This window comes from Leuciscus leuciscus (assembly GCF_965113295.1).
Source record: "Leuciscus leuciscus genome assembly, chromosome: 2".
NCBI lineage: Eukaryota > Metazoa > Chordata > Actinopteri > Cypriniformes > Leuciscidae > Leuciscus > Leuciscus leuciscus.
The window spans coordinates 27,098,441-27,115,422 of record NC_138726.1 but is presented as its reverse complement, the minus strand read 5'-3'; the positions used below and the strand labels follow the sequence as shown (position 1 = coordinate 27,115,422).

At 38.0% G+C, this 16,982-nt stretch overlaps 2 protein-coding genes across 3 annotated transcripts; one reads left to right on the top strand and one right to left on the bottom strand.

Annotated features, from left to right (window-relative positions):
* cdkn1ca (cyclin dependent kinase inhibitor 1Ca) lies at window positions 1–1,155 on the bottom strand. The gene is made up of 3 exons (XM_082161674.1): window positions 549–1,155; window positions 340–427; window positions 1–132 (listed from the first exon to the last, which is right to left on the bottom strand). Coding segments are annotated over exons 1-3 (624 nt in total). The 5' UTR covers window positions 1,084–1,155; the 3' UTR covers window positions 1–131.
* A 2,426-nt stretch (window positions 1,156–3,581) lies between these two features.
* Window positions 3,582–16,864, top strand: trpm5 (transient receptor potential cation channel, subfamily M, member 5). Of its 2 annotated transcripts, XM_082160329.1 has the most exons (26): window positions 3,582–3,677; window positions 5,136–5,203; window positions 5,285–5,435; window positions 5,548–5,728; window positions 5,808–5,974; window positions 6,718–6,895; window positions 6,985–7,049; window positions 7,173–7,358; window positions 7,447–7,543; window positions 7,654–7,772; window positions 7,861–8,199; window positions 8,277–8,420; window positions 8,806–8,929; window positions 9,789–9,934; window positions 10,015–10,127; window positions 10,219–10,317; window positions 10,411–10,672; window positions 12,413–12,531; window positions 12,612–12,744; window positions 12,835–13,009; window positions 13,969–14,137; window positions 14,652–14,830; window positions 15,025–15,157; window positions 15,966–16,038; window positions 16,375–16,465; window positions 16,629–16,864. In XM_082160329.1, exons 1-26 carry the CDS (start codon window positions 3,651–3,653, stop codon window positions 16,739–16,741), a joined length of 3,651 nt encoding a protein of 1,216 aa, XP_082016455.1. In that variant the 5' UTR covers window positions 3,582–3,650; the 3' UTR covers window positions 16,742–16,864. The 2 variants fall into 2 exon arrangements, with proteins under 2 accessions (XP_082016455.1, XP_082016456.1); XM_082160330.1 differs by lacking the exons at window positions 3,582–3,677; window positions 5,136–5,203 and having other exon boundaries at window positions 5,301–5,435; window positions 5,543–5,728.
* Window positions 16,865–16,982: the final 118 nt, after the last annotated feature.

The window sequence follows — 16,982 nt, the reverse complement described above, 5'->3', positions numbered from 1 at the left end:
AGAGAGAGAGAGAGAGAGAGAGAGAGAGACACAGAGAGATAGAGAGAGAGAGAGAATGTCTCTCGTCCCCTTGTTTTCTTTCATCCGCTCTGCAGATAAACACAGGTGGACTGATGCATGGAGTGCAAACATCTGTAAAGCAAAGAAAACGACAAAATTAACATTTGTTCCACAGCAAACAGCAGCTTTGGCGACAGACATTTAAATGGAGGTGAATTAAACCGAATAAGTCGCCAATCACTTACACGTTTAATGTAAGCTAATAATAATTGCTATAGCCTAATAATAATACTAATGCAATGATATAAACAGTTATATATGCACAGAGTGGATACGTACCATCTTATTGTTTTGCGTGGCGTGACTTCAATGCTGGTGGGTTCATCCTGCTTGGACTCCAGGGTCCTTTTTCTTTTCGGGAAGAAGTCTGGTGGAAATCAATGTTAAGTGTCGTTAGACATGTTTCGCTGAAGATCACATTTAAAAAAATAAAAAAAAGAGACACTTTTGACCGTTATTTTTTATTTATATCGTTTCAATGCATTTACCTGTAATTTGCGGCGTGCTGTTTCTGGGGGCCTCTGGGATGAGTGACCTCTTTCGCCTGTTTCTGAGGACTGAAGCGCGAGCTGGTTTTGAGTTGAGTGCACCAGAGAGGTTCTCCTGGTTAAGCTCGCTGGGTCGACTTGGGACGTCCGCGGATTCTTGAACTACCGGACTCCTGGAAATCCCGTGTAACCCACAGTCAGCAGTGCTGGACGCGTCTCCTGTTGCGTTAACAGACGCCGCGGCGCGAGCTCTCTTATTTTGCACTTTATCCTTGTAGAAAAATGGCATAGCGTCCTCTGAAATCGCCTCCCACTCGTAATCTCCAGGCAAAGGCGAGTTGGTCTCAAAGTTAAAATTCCACCGGGTCTGGTCTCGCTCGGAGATCTCCTGGAGTTTGCGTTTCATTTCACAGTGCAGCTCCTCGTGATCTACGGGTCCGAAAAGGTTACGGCAGACCTTTGTGCGGGCGAGAAGAGGAAAGGTTCTCCGTGCAACATGACGCTCCAGATTGCTTGATACGTCCACGTTTGCCATGATGCCTGAAAGTCAATGCCGCGAGCTGACGCTTGTTTAGCTCGTGTTGTTTGTAGTCTGTTTATATCTGTGCCGGTGGTTAAAGGCCAGCGTTTGTACGAGCAAAGGCCTCCGATTGGCTAGACGGACACCACGCCCTGTGTAATAAACCCCCCACCAGTATCAGCAATGTTTAGAAAACCACAGTCCGAAAATTATGGCCCATGCATAAAGGCCATGAAATAAATTATTGTTTCAGAAAAAGAAGGAGAAAAAAAAAAACGGAGTAATTTCTACCAATGTGTAATTTAGAATTATGTAGACCTCCTAATAGGCCTAAATAAATGTAAAACAAAATAAATAAAAATCGTAGTCTCTCTATATTATTTATAATAGGCCTATACAATAACAATAAAAATAACAATAAAAAAACTTTATGCAACATAAATATTACAACAATATAAATTGTATTATGATATGAAATTAATATTTATTATTATAAACATTTGAATATTCTGAATAATTGGTCCCCCTGGGTTTAGTTTGAGGTAGCCATTATTATCTTCATTAAAAATGTCTGGCTCAGTATAAACACATTAATTAGTCTACTTTCAATGCAAATGATAGTTTTGCTTCAATGGAATCATATTTAAATGATCCGGGGCGCCGAATGTTGCTGCATAGGATTATAAATGCTCCATTTATAGTTCGACCTCGACAAATATTTAAAACGGTGTTTTCTAATGCCAATTTTTCAAGTCATAATTTGTTAAATGAGTGTTAATGTCGGAATGTAATATTTCGAAATCGAAATGACGCACTCAAATGTAAACATTGAATCTAAATCCAGTCAAAAATATTTCTGACGCCTCTGGGAGGGGTCCATCAATGGCGCGAAAAACTCAACAACCAACCAACCAGGTGTGAGCGATGATGACGTCAGGGGCGTCCGCAAGATGGCTGCTGCTGCAAACGGACAACGAGAGCCGCCCCAAATTCCCCCAATATAATATACTAGTATAAATGTATGTGATATGTTGAATGATTATTTACGGTTATGCTACTGCACACTCCTGTTCTGATCTGAACGAAATTCAAGAAATAACCCCCTCGGCGAAAAGGCCTAACGTTAACTCGCAACGCCAACAACAACCACCCAAACCAAAACATGCTAATTAAGTGTTACATAAATTATACGTTATCCAGAATGTATGTAAAGTTTCCAAAGATAATGTCAACATAAAAACTATCGCTGCGCATCCAACTCGTTCGCTCTGGGTGAATGTTGTCTTCTCTCATCGCAACCCAAGCATTGCATATTCGTTAGGTCTATTTACTTACATATTTATACCACATCTGATACTTTAGCCTAATATGTAAATTATAACATTCCACATATGATACTTTACATATATGATTTTCCAGACAAAAAAAAAATCTTCAATAATTTGATCAAACCTAATGTATAACATCGCGTTTTTAAGTGCAGTTAAGATAATGCTGCCTACTAGTCAGATGGCTATTTTTTATGGCGATATACCTCTGAAGGAAACTGATTTCAGACCAGCTTCATGAAACAACAGCCCGTTGTAAATTTGAACCGATTTGAACACATTCATTTATAAGGACGACCTCGACAGTCTGCTTGATCTTCGTGCTCAATTTTCCTTGGAGTTGCTGACACCTAGCGGTTGATTCTAGTAACTGCAACTGTTATAAAACTGGAGCCTAACGTCAGATACACTGGACCATAGATATCAATGCACTGGACCTTCAGTTGGTGACAAAATACGTTTTCACAAGCAATGTAATACATTACCAGGCAAACCCATTTTTTGGTTCACAGGATTTTTTTGTTATTTCACCTTCATAACACGACTTCTATCAGACTAGGCCTATTAGAAAGAAAACATCCAAAAATAGACATTTAGGCAAAGTATTTGCACTTTATGCATTTGCACCTGTACCGGTAGATTTAAATTACAATAGCCTACACATCTAATAAAATGCCGCTTTCTCTATACGTTTTTTTCTCATACTGAGTCAGAAATCTCCACTTCTGTAGCATTCCCATTTAGGCTAACGTTACTGTATATTCTGAGGATTTTTACAGAGGGGTTAGTTAATAGTCTAGCATATATATTCGCCTAATTTATGCCATCTACCGTTTTATTCTTAAAACATGGCTTTTTTTTTTTCTGAATTCTGAAAAGTATTAAGAATCTTTTATAACAACATCGTTTTAATCACCACGTTTAATTTTAGCCAGACCTCCAGGGCATTGTAAGCTGTCAAACTGTTAAAAATGTCAAAAGTCCAAAGCAAACGAGTAAATATAGGAGAAAAAAAATAAAAATAACATGAATCACTTATTTTGAAGATATGTTCCTGTTGGAATGTTTATGGTGGAGATCGGAGGAAGGCAGGTAGCCTAAGTGGTTGAGCATAATGTAGCGGTTGGTTAGGGAGTGGTTTTGTCAGAATAAACCTCCTGATTCACTTCCTGATGGCACTCCAGAGCTGCCCAAGCCTGTAGTGGCCTAAAATAAGCTCAGAGGATCCAAGAGAGAAACCAACATCCAGATATCATGCTGGGGCAAAAGGATACTCCTCTGGTAAGTGAATTCTTTCAGCGCAAAACCTGGCGTCAGATTGCTGGTCATTTCTGTGAAGTTTATACATTGGTAAACAGTTTCTCGAAAATACTTTTATAGAAAAAGATGTAAAGATGCAATCAAATAAATAGCAAATATTTTATTTAAGGCAATACTTTTGATTGTTAAGTTTAGCATGTCAAATTATTATTCATAAACCTACTCAGCCATAGATGTTTCTGAAATTTCAAGGTAATGGTTTCATTGGTTACATTTGATGAATTTACTTTTTTCAAGTACAAGAATTGGACTCTAAATAAAATATATTTTCTTATAGATCTAAGAGATAAAGCGACAATTTAGAAGAAACCATTAAATAATGATAACAAATAATTGACAAAGTGTCCCATTCATTGTACTGTGAGTTTTTAGAAGATTTGTTTCCTGATGGATATAATGTAATTTCTGTGTGTCACCTTTAATGCAAATAATTGTGTTTTTGTGTGCTGTGTTTCCTATGGTTTTTTTCCTCTCTCATACACTCCATCCCTTTCCCTAGTCAAATCATGGGCAGCTCCTGCAGCTCGCCACACAACCACACACATCAATCATGTTTGCATAAAAGTCATTGGTACTTTTCAATAATCAACACCTGGCGACCTACTCCAAGAATCAATTTAACATAATCCTTTTATTTATAGTTAAAATTACTTTTCAATGACTACTGGCTGACTGAGTAATTGAATGTTTACTGATCAAACCAGATGGAAATGTCTCTTGTTTGAAAACAATGAAATGAATGGCAACCATTAGGAAATTTGAGGGTTCTCTATAAAAAGGGCTGGCATTAAGCAGGCAAGGTGGCAGTTATACCTGAACCTGATGGCATTTGGATAAAAACGAATTGATAAAAAAACAAAAAAAAAACATCAATCAGATCTGATTACATCAATCACATGCTGATAACCTCCTGAAATGTTTTTATAGCATTGCATTTCAGTTCCTGACTGCTTTTACTATGACTCTTTCGGTCTGTGCCTCTTCAACCACATGAGGAGAACTGACCTCGAATCACTGTTGACTTGGATGCAAATAAGTCCAAGAGGACAAATGCATAGAGAACCTCTGTGGATGATACATTTTCCCTGCTATCAGTAAACAATTATACAAGGGTGTTTTATTATGCATATTTCCATATTCAAATCCCATACAGTCTGTCCAGTAAAGTCTTAATTTTCTGTTTTGTCTTTCACCTTTCTTTCTTGCTGACTCTTAACCTCGGGTTGGTAAAAATCAGGTCAGTTTCCCAATTCATGTGTTGCTCTGCCTTTACCTGGAGGCAGGGAAAGTTTGCATGTGTGTAAAGAAAGAAAATGAAAATTGCTTCTGCTTTGCATAAAGTTCCTCACTGAGCAGAGCAGCGCTGCTATAGCTGCACCTGAATGGTCTGTAATACAGATGCATTTTAATTCTTTCTAGGGTGTGTTAAGGCAGGGCAGAAGGTGTCTGCAATGTGGGGAACTGTTGAGTGAGTCCAAAGAACACAGGTGAGACTGGTGGCACGACTTATCACCAATAAATACTTAACACAGTTCAAAATGCTTGACCTTTTCTGTCACTATTTGCAGTTCTCCAGTGGGATGTCGGTGTTACAACCCACTTACAGAGTCCGTTGTTCGTGCTGGAGAGAAGAGCAATGAGAGATCCGATAAAACCCACTGGACGGCCGGACGTTTGGGAGATATTGATTTTGTCGGTGTCAGTCGGACCAAGGGCAAGGTATACAAGGACAGACTTTTACAAAATCATTTAGTTTTTACTCAAAATCATCACTGTTCTTGATGGGTTTAAGCTTGTGCACATTATTCACAGACTTCATTTGTCAGTCCAGTTTGTCAGGGTCACCAGCTCCACAGATCCAGCCGAAATCTATGAGATTTTGACTAAGCAGTGGGGTCTGGCCCCTCCTCATCTGGTGGTGGCACTAATGGGAGGTGATGAAGTGGCTCAGCTGAAGCCCTGGCTGAGGGACACACTTAGGAAAGGCCTTGTGAAGGCGGCACAAAGCACAGGTGGATTTATTGTTCATTAAAAACAAAAATCATAATCTCTTTTTGATTGTCACAGATCTCTGACCCTTGACCTACATAGGGGCGTGGATCCTCACCAGTGGTTTGCGTTTTGGCATCACCAAGAACCTGGGTCAGGCCGTAAGAGATCACTCTCTAGCGAGCACTTCCTCTAAGGTGCGAGTGGTGGCCATTGGAATTGCTCCCTGGAACATGATTCAGAACAGAGATCTGTTGCTGTCGGCAAAGGTGGGGACTTCTAAAGAGATTGGGGTGAATGCAGGTTTCTACCCCAACGTTTCGATGTTTTCATTTATCTCATATAATTTAGTTGCATGGAAAAGGCATGTGGACTTTTTATTATGCAATAGAGAGCTGCAGAAATGAGTCCTATAAAACCTGGAAATCACTTAGCATTTTTGCACTTAGTTCCATTGTCCCGAAGTCAATAGGTTTTGTATATGAGTAGTAGTGAGTAGTGAACAAACACAAACTGAAAACCGTAAACACACACACCCAGAGCAGTGGGCAGACATTTTTACTGTGGCGCCCCGGGAGCGATTGGGGGGTTAGTTGTTGTTTCCTGCCCGTATTGAGAATTAAACCCGCAACCTTCAGGTTACCAGTCTGACTCCCTAACCATTAGATCATGTCAGATCCTTTGTGGCGGTGATGTTGAAGTCACTCTAGTGTTTATTGCTTAAATTTAGCTTTTTAATTATGTAGCCTTCAAAATTCACAAAAGTTGTGAGAATTATCTTGATGAACAAAATGTGGAAAAATCATAAACGTTTGTTGTTCACAGGGCTTATTTTCTGCATAAAATTCCTATTGGCTTTTTGTTGAGGGAATCAGGGTGATGCTAACTTCCGGGTTGGCCTACAACTCCAACTATATAACTTCATCAATGATTTTAATGTTTACTTTATGAAAACTTTTTATAAGACTAAAACATTGTTAATTAAAAAAAAAAAATTCTTACATTTATTTAGCCTGATCACCCAGCAACATACCCGTATGAGGATCTTCCCCACGGTGCAGTTTATTCCCTGGACTGCAATCATTCCCATTTGATCCTGGTGGATGAGGACCCTCAGAGACCTGGAGCCACTGGTGAGATGAGAGTCAGGATGCTCAAACACATCTCTCTGCAGCGCACAGGATATGGGGGTGAGTTAAGACTCAGTTTGTTTTCAACCGTCTCTCCGATTTCTATCTTCTCTTGCTCTGAGATTCAAATGAATCCATTGTTCTAACAGGAACAGGCAGTATAGAAATCCCAGTTTTGTGTCTTCTGGTCCATGGAGAGCCAAGGATATTACAGGTCACTCTTAACATTTTATTAATAAAACATATCTAATGAATTTATACTGTATATTATAAGTGTTTTATTGTGGCGTGTTGTTCTCCCAGGTTGGTAATATCCACTTTTATTCCCATCTTACAGAAAATGTACAAGAATATTCAGAATTCAATACCCTGGCTGATTTTAGCTGGCTCAGGAGGAGTCGCTGATATTTTAGTGACCCTGATGGATAGAGGATGCTGGGATGCTGAAATGGTCCAAGAGCTGTTGACAAACACCTTCTCTAAGGGCCTACACAGCACTGAAATCACTTCCTGGGTCAAACTGGTAATGGACAACTTTTGTTTTATGATAGTTAGATAGGTTTTTTGTTTTAGATTATATATAGTGTGAAGTCTCAGATTTTGTCTATTAGATCCAGAGAATATTGGACTACGGTCACCTGCTGACAGTGCATGACCCAGAACAGGACTCCGAACTGGACACAGTAATTCTCAAAGCCCTGGTTAAGGGTGAGGAACCATTATATTATACTAACTAAAGCAAACAACTAAGAGCCATTATATTTCTGTATATTGATGTTGGTGAGTCTGTAATTGTTCTTGTCTTTGCCTGGGCTCAGCGTGTAAGAGTCAGAGTCAGGAAGCGCAGGACTTCCTGGATGAGTTGAAACTGGCTGTGGCCTGGAACAGGGTGGACATTGCTAAGAGTGAGATCTTCAGTGGAGATGTGGCATGGAGTGTAAGAATTAAACTATTGTTTTGTGCATTTTAAATGATCAATACTTGTTATGGATTCTTATACACAATATCTTTTTATTCTCTTTTAGGCGCAGGACCTGGAGGAGGTGATGATGGAGGCAATGATAAATGACAAACCTGACTTTGTGCGTCTGTTTGTTGATAACGGTGTGAACATAAACGAGTTCCTAACTTATGGCCGTCTTCAGGAGCTCTACTGCTCTGTGTCCGAGAAAAACCTCCTTCACACTCTGCTCCTGAAAAAGCATCAGGAGAAACAGGCTCATTTGGCCAGCAAACGGATGTCAGGACACCCCTACACTGAACCAGGTGACCGCAGGCCTCGTTTCACCTTCCATGAGGTCTCCAAAGTCCTTAAAGACTTTCTTGATGACACCTGTAAGGGTTTCTACCAAAAACTTCCAGCGGTGAGTGGGCCTTTAACATGCACTTACACATAACACACCATGCTACCATTCTGCTATATTATGTGTATCTTCTGCAGGAGAGGATGGGGAAAGGCCGTCTTTTCCACAGCCAGAAAAACCTCCCAGACATGGACCGACGTTGTGAGCACCCTTGGAGAGACCTCTTCATTTGGGCTATTCTGCAGAATAGGCAGGAAATGGCTAACTATTTCTGGGCCATGGTGGGTCAATAAACCAATATGAGCGATAAGCTCATTTTCATGAACTAAGTCCATTTGTGAATAAATGTGAATTGAACTGAATTTGCATGTTCACAATTTGTTCTTTAGACCTTATCAGAAGCTATAACCTAAGTCCCATTGATTACTAGTCGAGTATCACACTTGACCTCAGTTGGGTTTACAGATCAAACTTTACAAGGGTCAATAAACGAAGAGCAATTTGCATGAAAAAAAGTCCTAATAAGCTGAGAATCAACACTGAATGAATTCACTGCTTGTCTTTGCATTCTTGCAGTTAATAATTGTGCTTATTTCTACTTTATGTACAGTACTTATTCAATGCATTATTTTACGTTCGTCTTTAATAGGCATTTGTGTGTTTTAGGGCCCGGAGGCCGTGGCAGCTGCTCTGGTGGGCTGTAAGATCATGAAGGAAATGGCCCATCGGGCTACTGAAGCAGAGTCGGCTCGCAGTATGAAGAATGCCAAGTATGAGCAGTTTGCTATGGGTGAGAATCACACAAATACCAACCACAGACTCACTGCAAGTGGGGAACCCAAACAGTCAAACATTTCAAGGGTCAGTTCACCCAATAAAGATAATTCTGTCTTCATGTCATTCCAAACCTGCGTGGCTTATTGTCTTCTGCAGAACATAAGAGAAGATATTTTGAGAAATGTCTCGGAAATGTACCATTCGTCCATACAATGGTAACAAAAATGTTTGGTTACCAACATTCTTCAAAACACCTTATTTTATGTTCTGCAGAAGAAAGAAGGTCATTAAGGTTTGGAATGACACGAGGGTGAATAAATGATGAAAGACTTCATTTTTGGGTCATTTACTCACCATCATGGTGTTCTAAGCCTGTATTACTTACTTTTATCTCCATAATACAAAAGATGATATATTGAAGAATGTTGAGATATTTCTCAAAATGTCTAGTCATAGAAAGTCATAGTTTGGAATGGCATATGGGTGAATAAAGGAAATGATAACAAAATTGTCATTTTTGGGTGAACCTTCCCTGCTGAAAAATCCAGTATTGCTGGTCACCAGCATAAGTGTTTTTGACATGCTGGGACAAGCTTCACCAGCTCAGTTGTGCTAGAGAATAGCATGACAATTCTGGTCCACTAGTTAGACCAGCAATAGACCAGCATAAACCAGCCTGGACCAACATGGAATTCATGCTGGTTTATGCTGAATTTTTCAGCAGGTTTAATTGCACATTAAGAACAGCGTTAGATTGAGTAAATTACACAATTTTATTTTCTGGGTAACTTATTTCTTTAAGCTGTGTGAAGAGCCTATATCAAGTGTAACTACCAGAATGCTTAGTTCTGATACCTGCACTATTCTGACAGATCTTTTCAGTGAGTGTTATTCAAACAGTGAAGACAGAGCCTATTCCCTCCTGGTGAGAAAAACACGCTGTTGGAGCAAAGCAACCGTCCTGAATCTCGCCACTGTTGCAGATGCCAAATGCTTTTTTGCTCATGATGGTGTCCAGGTAACAGCTTATGCCTAATTCTTGCATTTTCATGCCAGCCTTATCCCTATGATCAACTTTACGTGGATTGTCTTGCACAGGCCCTGTTGACCAAAGTCTGGTGGGGAGCCATGAGGACTGACACTGCCATCTCTAGACTTGTGCTCACGTTCTTCATCCCTCCCCTCATTTGGACCAGTCTCGTCAAGTTCAAGTGGGGATATTTGTTGTTATTAATTCCATGTATGGCGTTTAAACCTATTTTTTGATTCATTAAGCGTTATGAGCATATGAATGTGTCACAGTGCAACGGAACAAGCGAGCAAAGGTGATGGGGAGCCGTTTGACGAGCTGGACAGTTTGGAAACAGAGCGAGCCTTGTTGCTCACAGACGAGGACCCAGTGTAAGTCTCTATTTCATACTGGAATAGATACAAACTACAGTAAAGTTTAAGTATCCTTTTAAAGAACTCTGTTTTTATCTTTTTTTCCCTCAGTGCCGTTGAAGGTGGCGGTGACCCTGCAGTGCAGACCTGCAGTGCAACCTTCATTCATGTTGTGCTGCGACGGTGGAATCGTTTCTGGAGTGCTCCGGTCACTGTGTTTATGGGGAATGTCATCATGTACTTTGCCTTCCTCATTCTGTTCAGTTACGTGCTCCTCCTGGACTTCCGGCCCCCACCACCGAACGGCCCATCTGCAGCTGAGATCATCCTCTACTTCTGGGTCTTCACCCTGGTGTTGGAAGAAATTCGACAAGTAGGACTAAATGTTTATGGTCTATGATTTAACGTGTGTGTGTGGTTGTTTTTATATTGTGCTTGTGTGTATGTTTACGCAGTCTTGTATGGTTCTCTTTTGATACGGCTTATAGAAGAGGTTGATTTATCCAAAACGACCAGAAACATAATTCTAGTATTCTAATATAATGATTCCTCAGAATATGTAAAGCAGTGTTGTTATTGTTAACTAAAACGATTCAAATTGTTTTCATTCATTTAAAACTAAACTAAAATATTAATATTTTATGAAAACATAAACTAAATTAAGAAAATTTACCTTGGCAACTAACTGAAATAAATAAGTTTATGTACTAAAATTAGTTAAACTAAAACTGAAATAAAAAAGTAAATCCAAATAGAAATATATATATATATATATATATATATATATATATATATATATATAAAATAAATAAATTACATAACAGAATATTCTAAAACTACTACTAAATAACAAAATTAATAAAACTTCAACTAAAATCAAGATGAAATATAAAAGCTCATTTAAAATATTGATAAATATAATAGTAATAGAACAGCACAAGGTTTAGCAGATTTTCACATATTTACTCTTACAGGGTTGTGCACCATTAAGATTTGAATAAGGAATGATTTCTAAATTCAAAATTGATTTGAACTGAAGTAGCGAACAAGGTGCAGAACTGTAATTTCTGTACTTTAAATGTAGATTTTTTATAATAATACAATTCATTGTCCAGTATAAATTAGCAACTGGCATGTTATGATTACAGTCACAGACAACATGCTTGTTAATAATATGTATTTTAAATCCTCATATAGAAATGTATTAAATGTATTTATGAAGTGCCTTTCAGAAGTCTAATAGTCTGAGTTTAGGATTAAAACATACAGTATAAAATGCGATGCAACAGAGCACAACACATTCATCACATTCACTCAACATTCACTCAACAGTACAATACAACATGCCATTTATAATATAGTACAATACAGTACAGAAAAATGCACACAATATATACAATACACAATACAATACTAACTATGAACACATACAGGGTGGAGTGTATGGGTTTATCTGAAATAACAGGTACAAATGCAGTTTGGCAGTAAAGTGGCCAGTGTGCCCAAGCAGCTGAACAAACAGTGCCAACAAAAATGGGAGAAGGGTTAAGGAGAATATCCAATTCTGGGAAGTTCTTTATAAGAGCTGCGGCTCAGGGGAATATACTGTTTTTGTTCTTGTTTTGATGGATCTGAAATGATCATTTGAGGGTAGAGATTTGAAAAGATGTGGTGACCAGGATGTAATCACTCATTGGTAATCTCACCTACCCATTTTCCAGACTCTTACTCATTGTCTGAGTCCTGGAGGAAAGGTAAATGACTGCCAAAATGATGGGTTCTTTCTGCTGGGTGCCTAATGTGCAAAGGTGTGGCCTCTTCATGTGTGATGATACTAAATAAAATATGGATTATGGATGAGGACAGATTCAGTGACAGGGGTGCATAACTGGTTCATCAGGACTAAACACTTTGCATTTCAATCAGTAAATTATTTGCCGAGACCTTTTCTTGATGTTATATTGGTCTAAAAGGAGGATTTTAAGGGGAGAAATGAGTTGATGGACCTCCTGAAGTCCACAACCTTTTTTTCTGTTTTGAGTACAACACAGTACAGTTGTATTGTGCAAAGCTGCTATTCAATGTATGATTTTTGACACTCTCTGATGCACAGAGTTTCTTCACGGATGAGGACATGAGTATTCTGAAGAAGATGAAGCTATATGTGGAGGATAACTGGAACAAATGTGACATGGTGGCCATCTGTCTCTTTGTGGTGGGATTGTCATGCAGGTATTTTGATCAAATAGTGCTGTTGTGTGAGCAGCATTAAGAGTAGCATTGTGCTCATTTTGAATTATTTTTGTCTTAAGGATGGCCTCAAGCACCTATGATGCTGGACGAACGGTTCTTGCTTTGGACTTCATGGTTTTCACCTTAAGACTCATTCACATTTTTGCTATTCATAAGCAACTTGGGCCCAAAATCATCATTGTGGAGAGAATGGTAAAAATAATTAAAAATGAAAAACTATAGACAGAACAAACATCTGTTTAACCCCATGTGTGTGTTTTGTTTTTTTAAATGAATTTACAGATCAAGGACGTGTTTTTCTTCCTCTTCTTCCTGACCGTGTGGCTGATAGCGTATGGAGTGACGACACAGGCGCTTCTGCACCCCAACGACCCGCGCATCGATTGGGTCTTCCGCAGGGCACTGTACCGCCCGTATCTCCATATATTTGGACAGATTCCTCTAGAGGAAATAGATGGTACACTATATATTCTTTATAATTATGTTCTTGCTTTGAGCACATTGTAGCTCATTGTTGGGGCTGTATTAATAAATACTTTTTTTTGTTATTTTAGTATTAATTATATACTATTATAGTATTTATCAATATTTTTAATAGGCTTTTATTTGTTTATTTTCAGTTTTCATTTCAATTTCAGTTTAAATTGAAGTAATTGTTTGTGTATATGATTTTGACATTTTTGTTATTTAAAAAAATATATTTCTTATAAGTTTTAGTCATTTTAGTACTTCAACGTTTAGACTTATTGCAGTTATTTGCAAGTGCAATATTTCAAAAAATATTTTTTCATTTAATATTTATATAATTTTTTAATAATGTAATTTTTCATATATTTAGTAGTTTTAGTTAAAGGGATAGTTACCCCAAAATTAAAATTCTGTCATAATTTACTCACCCTCAAGTTGTTCCAAACCTGTATGAGTTTCTTTCTTCTGCTGAACCCAAAAGAAGATATTTTTATATTGTATATATAATATTATTATTATTATTATTATTATTATAATTATTATATATTTTATTATTATTATTTTTATTTTATTTTATTTTTTCTCCATACATTGAAAGTCAACGGGGTCCATCAACTGTTTGGTTACCCATATTCTTCAAAATATATTCATTTGTGTTGAGCAGAAGAATGAAATTCATACAGGTTTGGAACAACTTGAGGGTGAGTAAATGATGTGTGAGTGAACTATCCCTTTAACAATAACAACACTGGTTTGAAGTAAATACCAGTAACAAAGTTTACTAGATATCAATTTAATAGTGTTTAATACTTAATCAGTGGTTAATTTCATGCTCAGTGGTAGTCACACACTTTCTGTCAACATTTGTTCATCTAAATGAATTTGACTTGACCTCTAGGTGGAGCTATTGCTTTTTATTTTTTACTATATTTCTCCATAATTTCACAGCGGCAAAGATGTCAGACGATAACTGCACTACTGATGTGCAGGAGATCATCTTGGGGACTCTGCCACCCTGTCCAAACTTATACGCCAACTGGCTGGTCATTCTGCTGCTCGTCATCTATTTGCTGGTCACAAATGTGTTGCTGCTCAACCTTCTTATTGCCATGTTCAGGTCAGAGTTCAGCTAATACAAAACTGGGAGATTCTATTTGGAGATTCTTCACTGTGAAAAAGTAAAATACAATTTAAAAAACAATATTTGCACTTTTCGGTAACATTTCGGTGTACCACTTTATACATTTTGATAACTATAAATAACTTTGCACCTACATGTCAACTAACTCTCATTAGAGTATACGTAGACTGTCTGCTTAATATCTGCTAACACTTTATACTTTTATAAGTAACTTTGCAACCCGAACCCTAACACCTAACCCTAACCTAACAGTCTACTAATACTCCAATGAGAGTTAGTTGACATGTAGGTGAAAAATTACTTATAATCAATAGAATGTCTGAAGGGGACCATCAAAATAAAGTGTAACCCACTTTTACAGTAAAGGTGTGTGCGTGCGTGCGTGTGTGTGTGTGTGTGTGTGTGTGTGTGTGTAAAAATAAAATTCTTCTCATAAACAATGTCACAAAATGCTATTTGAAATGCAACCAAACATGTCACCTCTCCGCAGCTACACCTTCCAGGTGGTGCAGGAGAATGCAGACATCTTCTGGAAGTTTCAGCGCTATAACCTGATTGTTGAATACCACAGCCGCCCGGCACTAGCCCCACCTTTCATCATCATCAGCCACATCTCTCAAGTTCTCCTCAGCCTCGTCAAAACGACAGAAAACAAGCAGGATCTGCTGGGTAAGGAAGTCGTCACACTGACTGTGTACTTCCTGTACAGATTATTTAGATAATTTATAATACTTTTGATGATCAATCAAACTCCAGTCTAAATAAGAGCACAGTGAACAATTAAAGCAGTGGAAAAGGAAAAGCAAAGATAATTTAAAGAATCTGTGGTCGAATGTTTGTTCCTCTATTCTTGTTGTGGTCAGAGAGGGAACTACCAGCTGGCCTGGACCAGAAGCTGATGACATGGGAGACGGTGCAGAAGGAGAACTACTTGGCTAAACTGGAACGAGAGCATAGGGAGAGCAGTGGAGAGAGACTCAGATACACTTCCTCTAAGTGAGTCACATTTAAACGCTATACACATATGAGATGGATTTGGATTTGTATAGCACTTTCCACAATACTTTTTGTTTCAAAGCAGAGAATTCTTGTTTCAGTGTTACAATTTAGGAAGTATTCTGTTACCAGCCAGAGATAAGTGTATCAAAGTAATGTTCATATGGCAGTAATATGGAGCTATAATATAGTAATTAGAAATATAGTAGTTAAGCTAACAAAATGAACATGTTAGGCAGCGATTACTACTTGCGCTTGTAATGATTATGAAGGATAGTATATAGTATAATATTTAAAAGTTTTGCGTGTCGTTCCAAAGTTGCCATAATCTGATGTAATTGTCGGCGTCGCCTGAAAACATTGCGAAGGTTGGATCCAAACTGGAGCTGGCGCAATTTGTGGTAGAAACCTAATGTAAAAACAAGGAAGCAAAAGGAGAGGAATTAGCATAGCTGCAGTTCATAGCATTTTAGGCAAAGTACAGTCATGTGTATTTGGCACTATTTCAATTTCAAGTTTATGAGAAGCATTAGGTGAATGCTTGGCTAAAGATATGTATATGATCTAGATTTAAACACAACATCATCAGGAAGGCTATTCCAGAGTTTACGAGCCAAATGCGAAAAGGCTCTACCTGCTTTAGTAGACAAAAGTCCAGAGTTTTGTGTCCTTAAAAAGATCGTGATAGGCTGTATTTTATAGTCATAAAATGTGAGATGTGTGTAGATTTCTGCTACAGGTAAGTCTATGCTGAAAGGAGTGTATGAATAACTATTATTATCTACTTTTTGCATGTATCATTTTATAGGGTACAGAGTTTGCTAAGGTTGGTTGGGGGTTTCAAGGATCAAGAAAAGCGAATGGCAACAGTGGAGACTGAGGTGAAGTGAAGGAGTAGCTGCTGACTTAAAGTCACCATGAAATCAAAATTGACAAATCTTGTTTTATTTGAATGGAATGCTGCAGTATTTATTATGAAATGTTTTATCAGTGTACTTTTTTTTTTTTTGTACCTTCGTAATCTTTACCACAAAGATCCAATGATTCAATGGATGATGCCAATGGATCTTTTATTTTTCGAGAAGCTGTTTCACTCTGATATACATCACAATAGGGAAGAAAAGACTATCGCAACTTCTGTTGCATGTCAACTTTAATATCTGTTGAGATTCCTCATTTAAATTCATGTTGCCAAATGACTTGACATTTATCTGTAGGTGAGGTATTGTGGAGAGGTGTTGTCTTGGATTGCGGAGTGTTTCCACAAAAGTACTCTGAAGTGTGACAGAGACGTGCCTATAGCCCCACGTGAGGCTTCCTTTATTATTATGTTGCCCTTCCTCATATTGTGTCTTCTTCCTTATCTTTGGATCTTATTTGTTCTCTCTCTTACTCTGTCTGAGTGTCTTCTTTTCATTGTCTGACAGTATTTGTCCTCTCAAGGTAACACTACACTACCTGTGTTTCACAGGGTCCATTGCCATCAGCTCCAGAAACCTGCAACCACAGGAAGCCGAGAGACAGCAGCCATCAGGACCTTCAGGATATGGTGCCGGAAAGAAACTGCCTTACATTGATCAGTGATCTGGCTATATTATTATGCTTTTTTAAATGATTTAACTAGAAATAGGATATCAGTTGTTATAGTATGTCATTGTAATTGAGACTCCAGACAACAAAATTAAAGACAGAATCTGTGCAGATTAATACTTTGATTTTACCGTGATTTCCTTGTACATTAAACCTACACCTCTTTTGTAACTATACATCACTATAATAATTATCATTATAACTTTTACTATACAAATATAACAATATTTTTTAT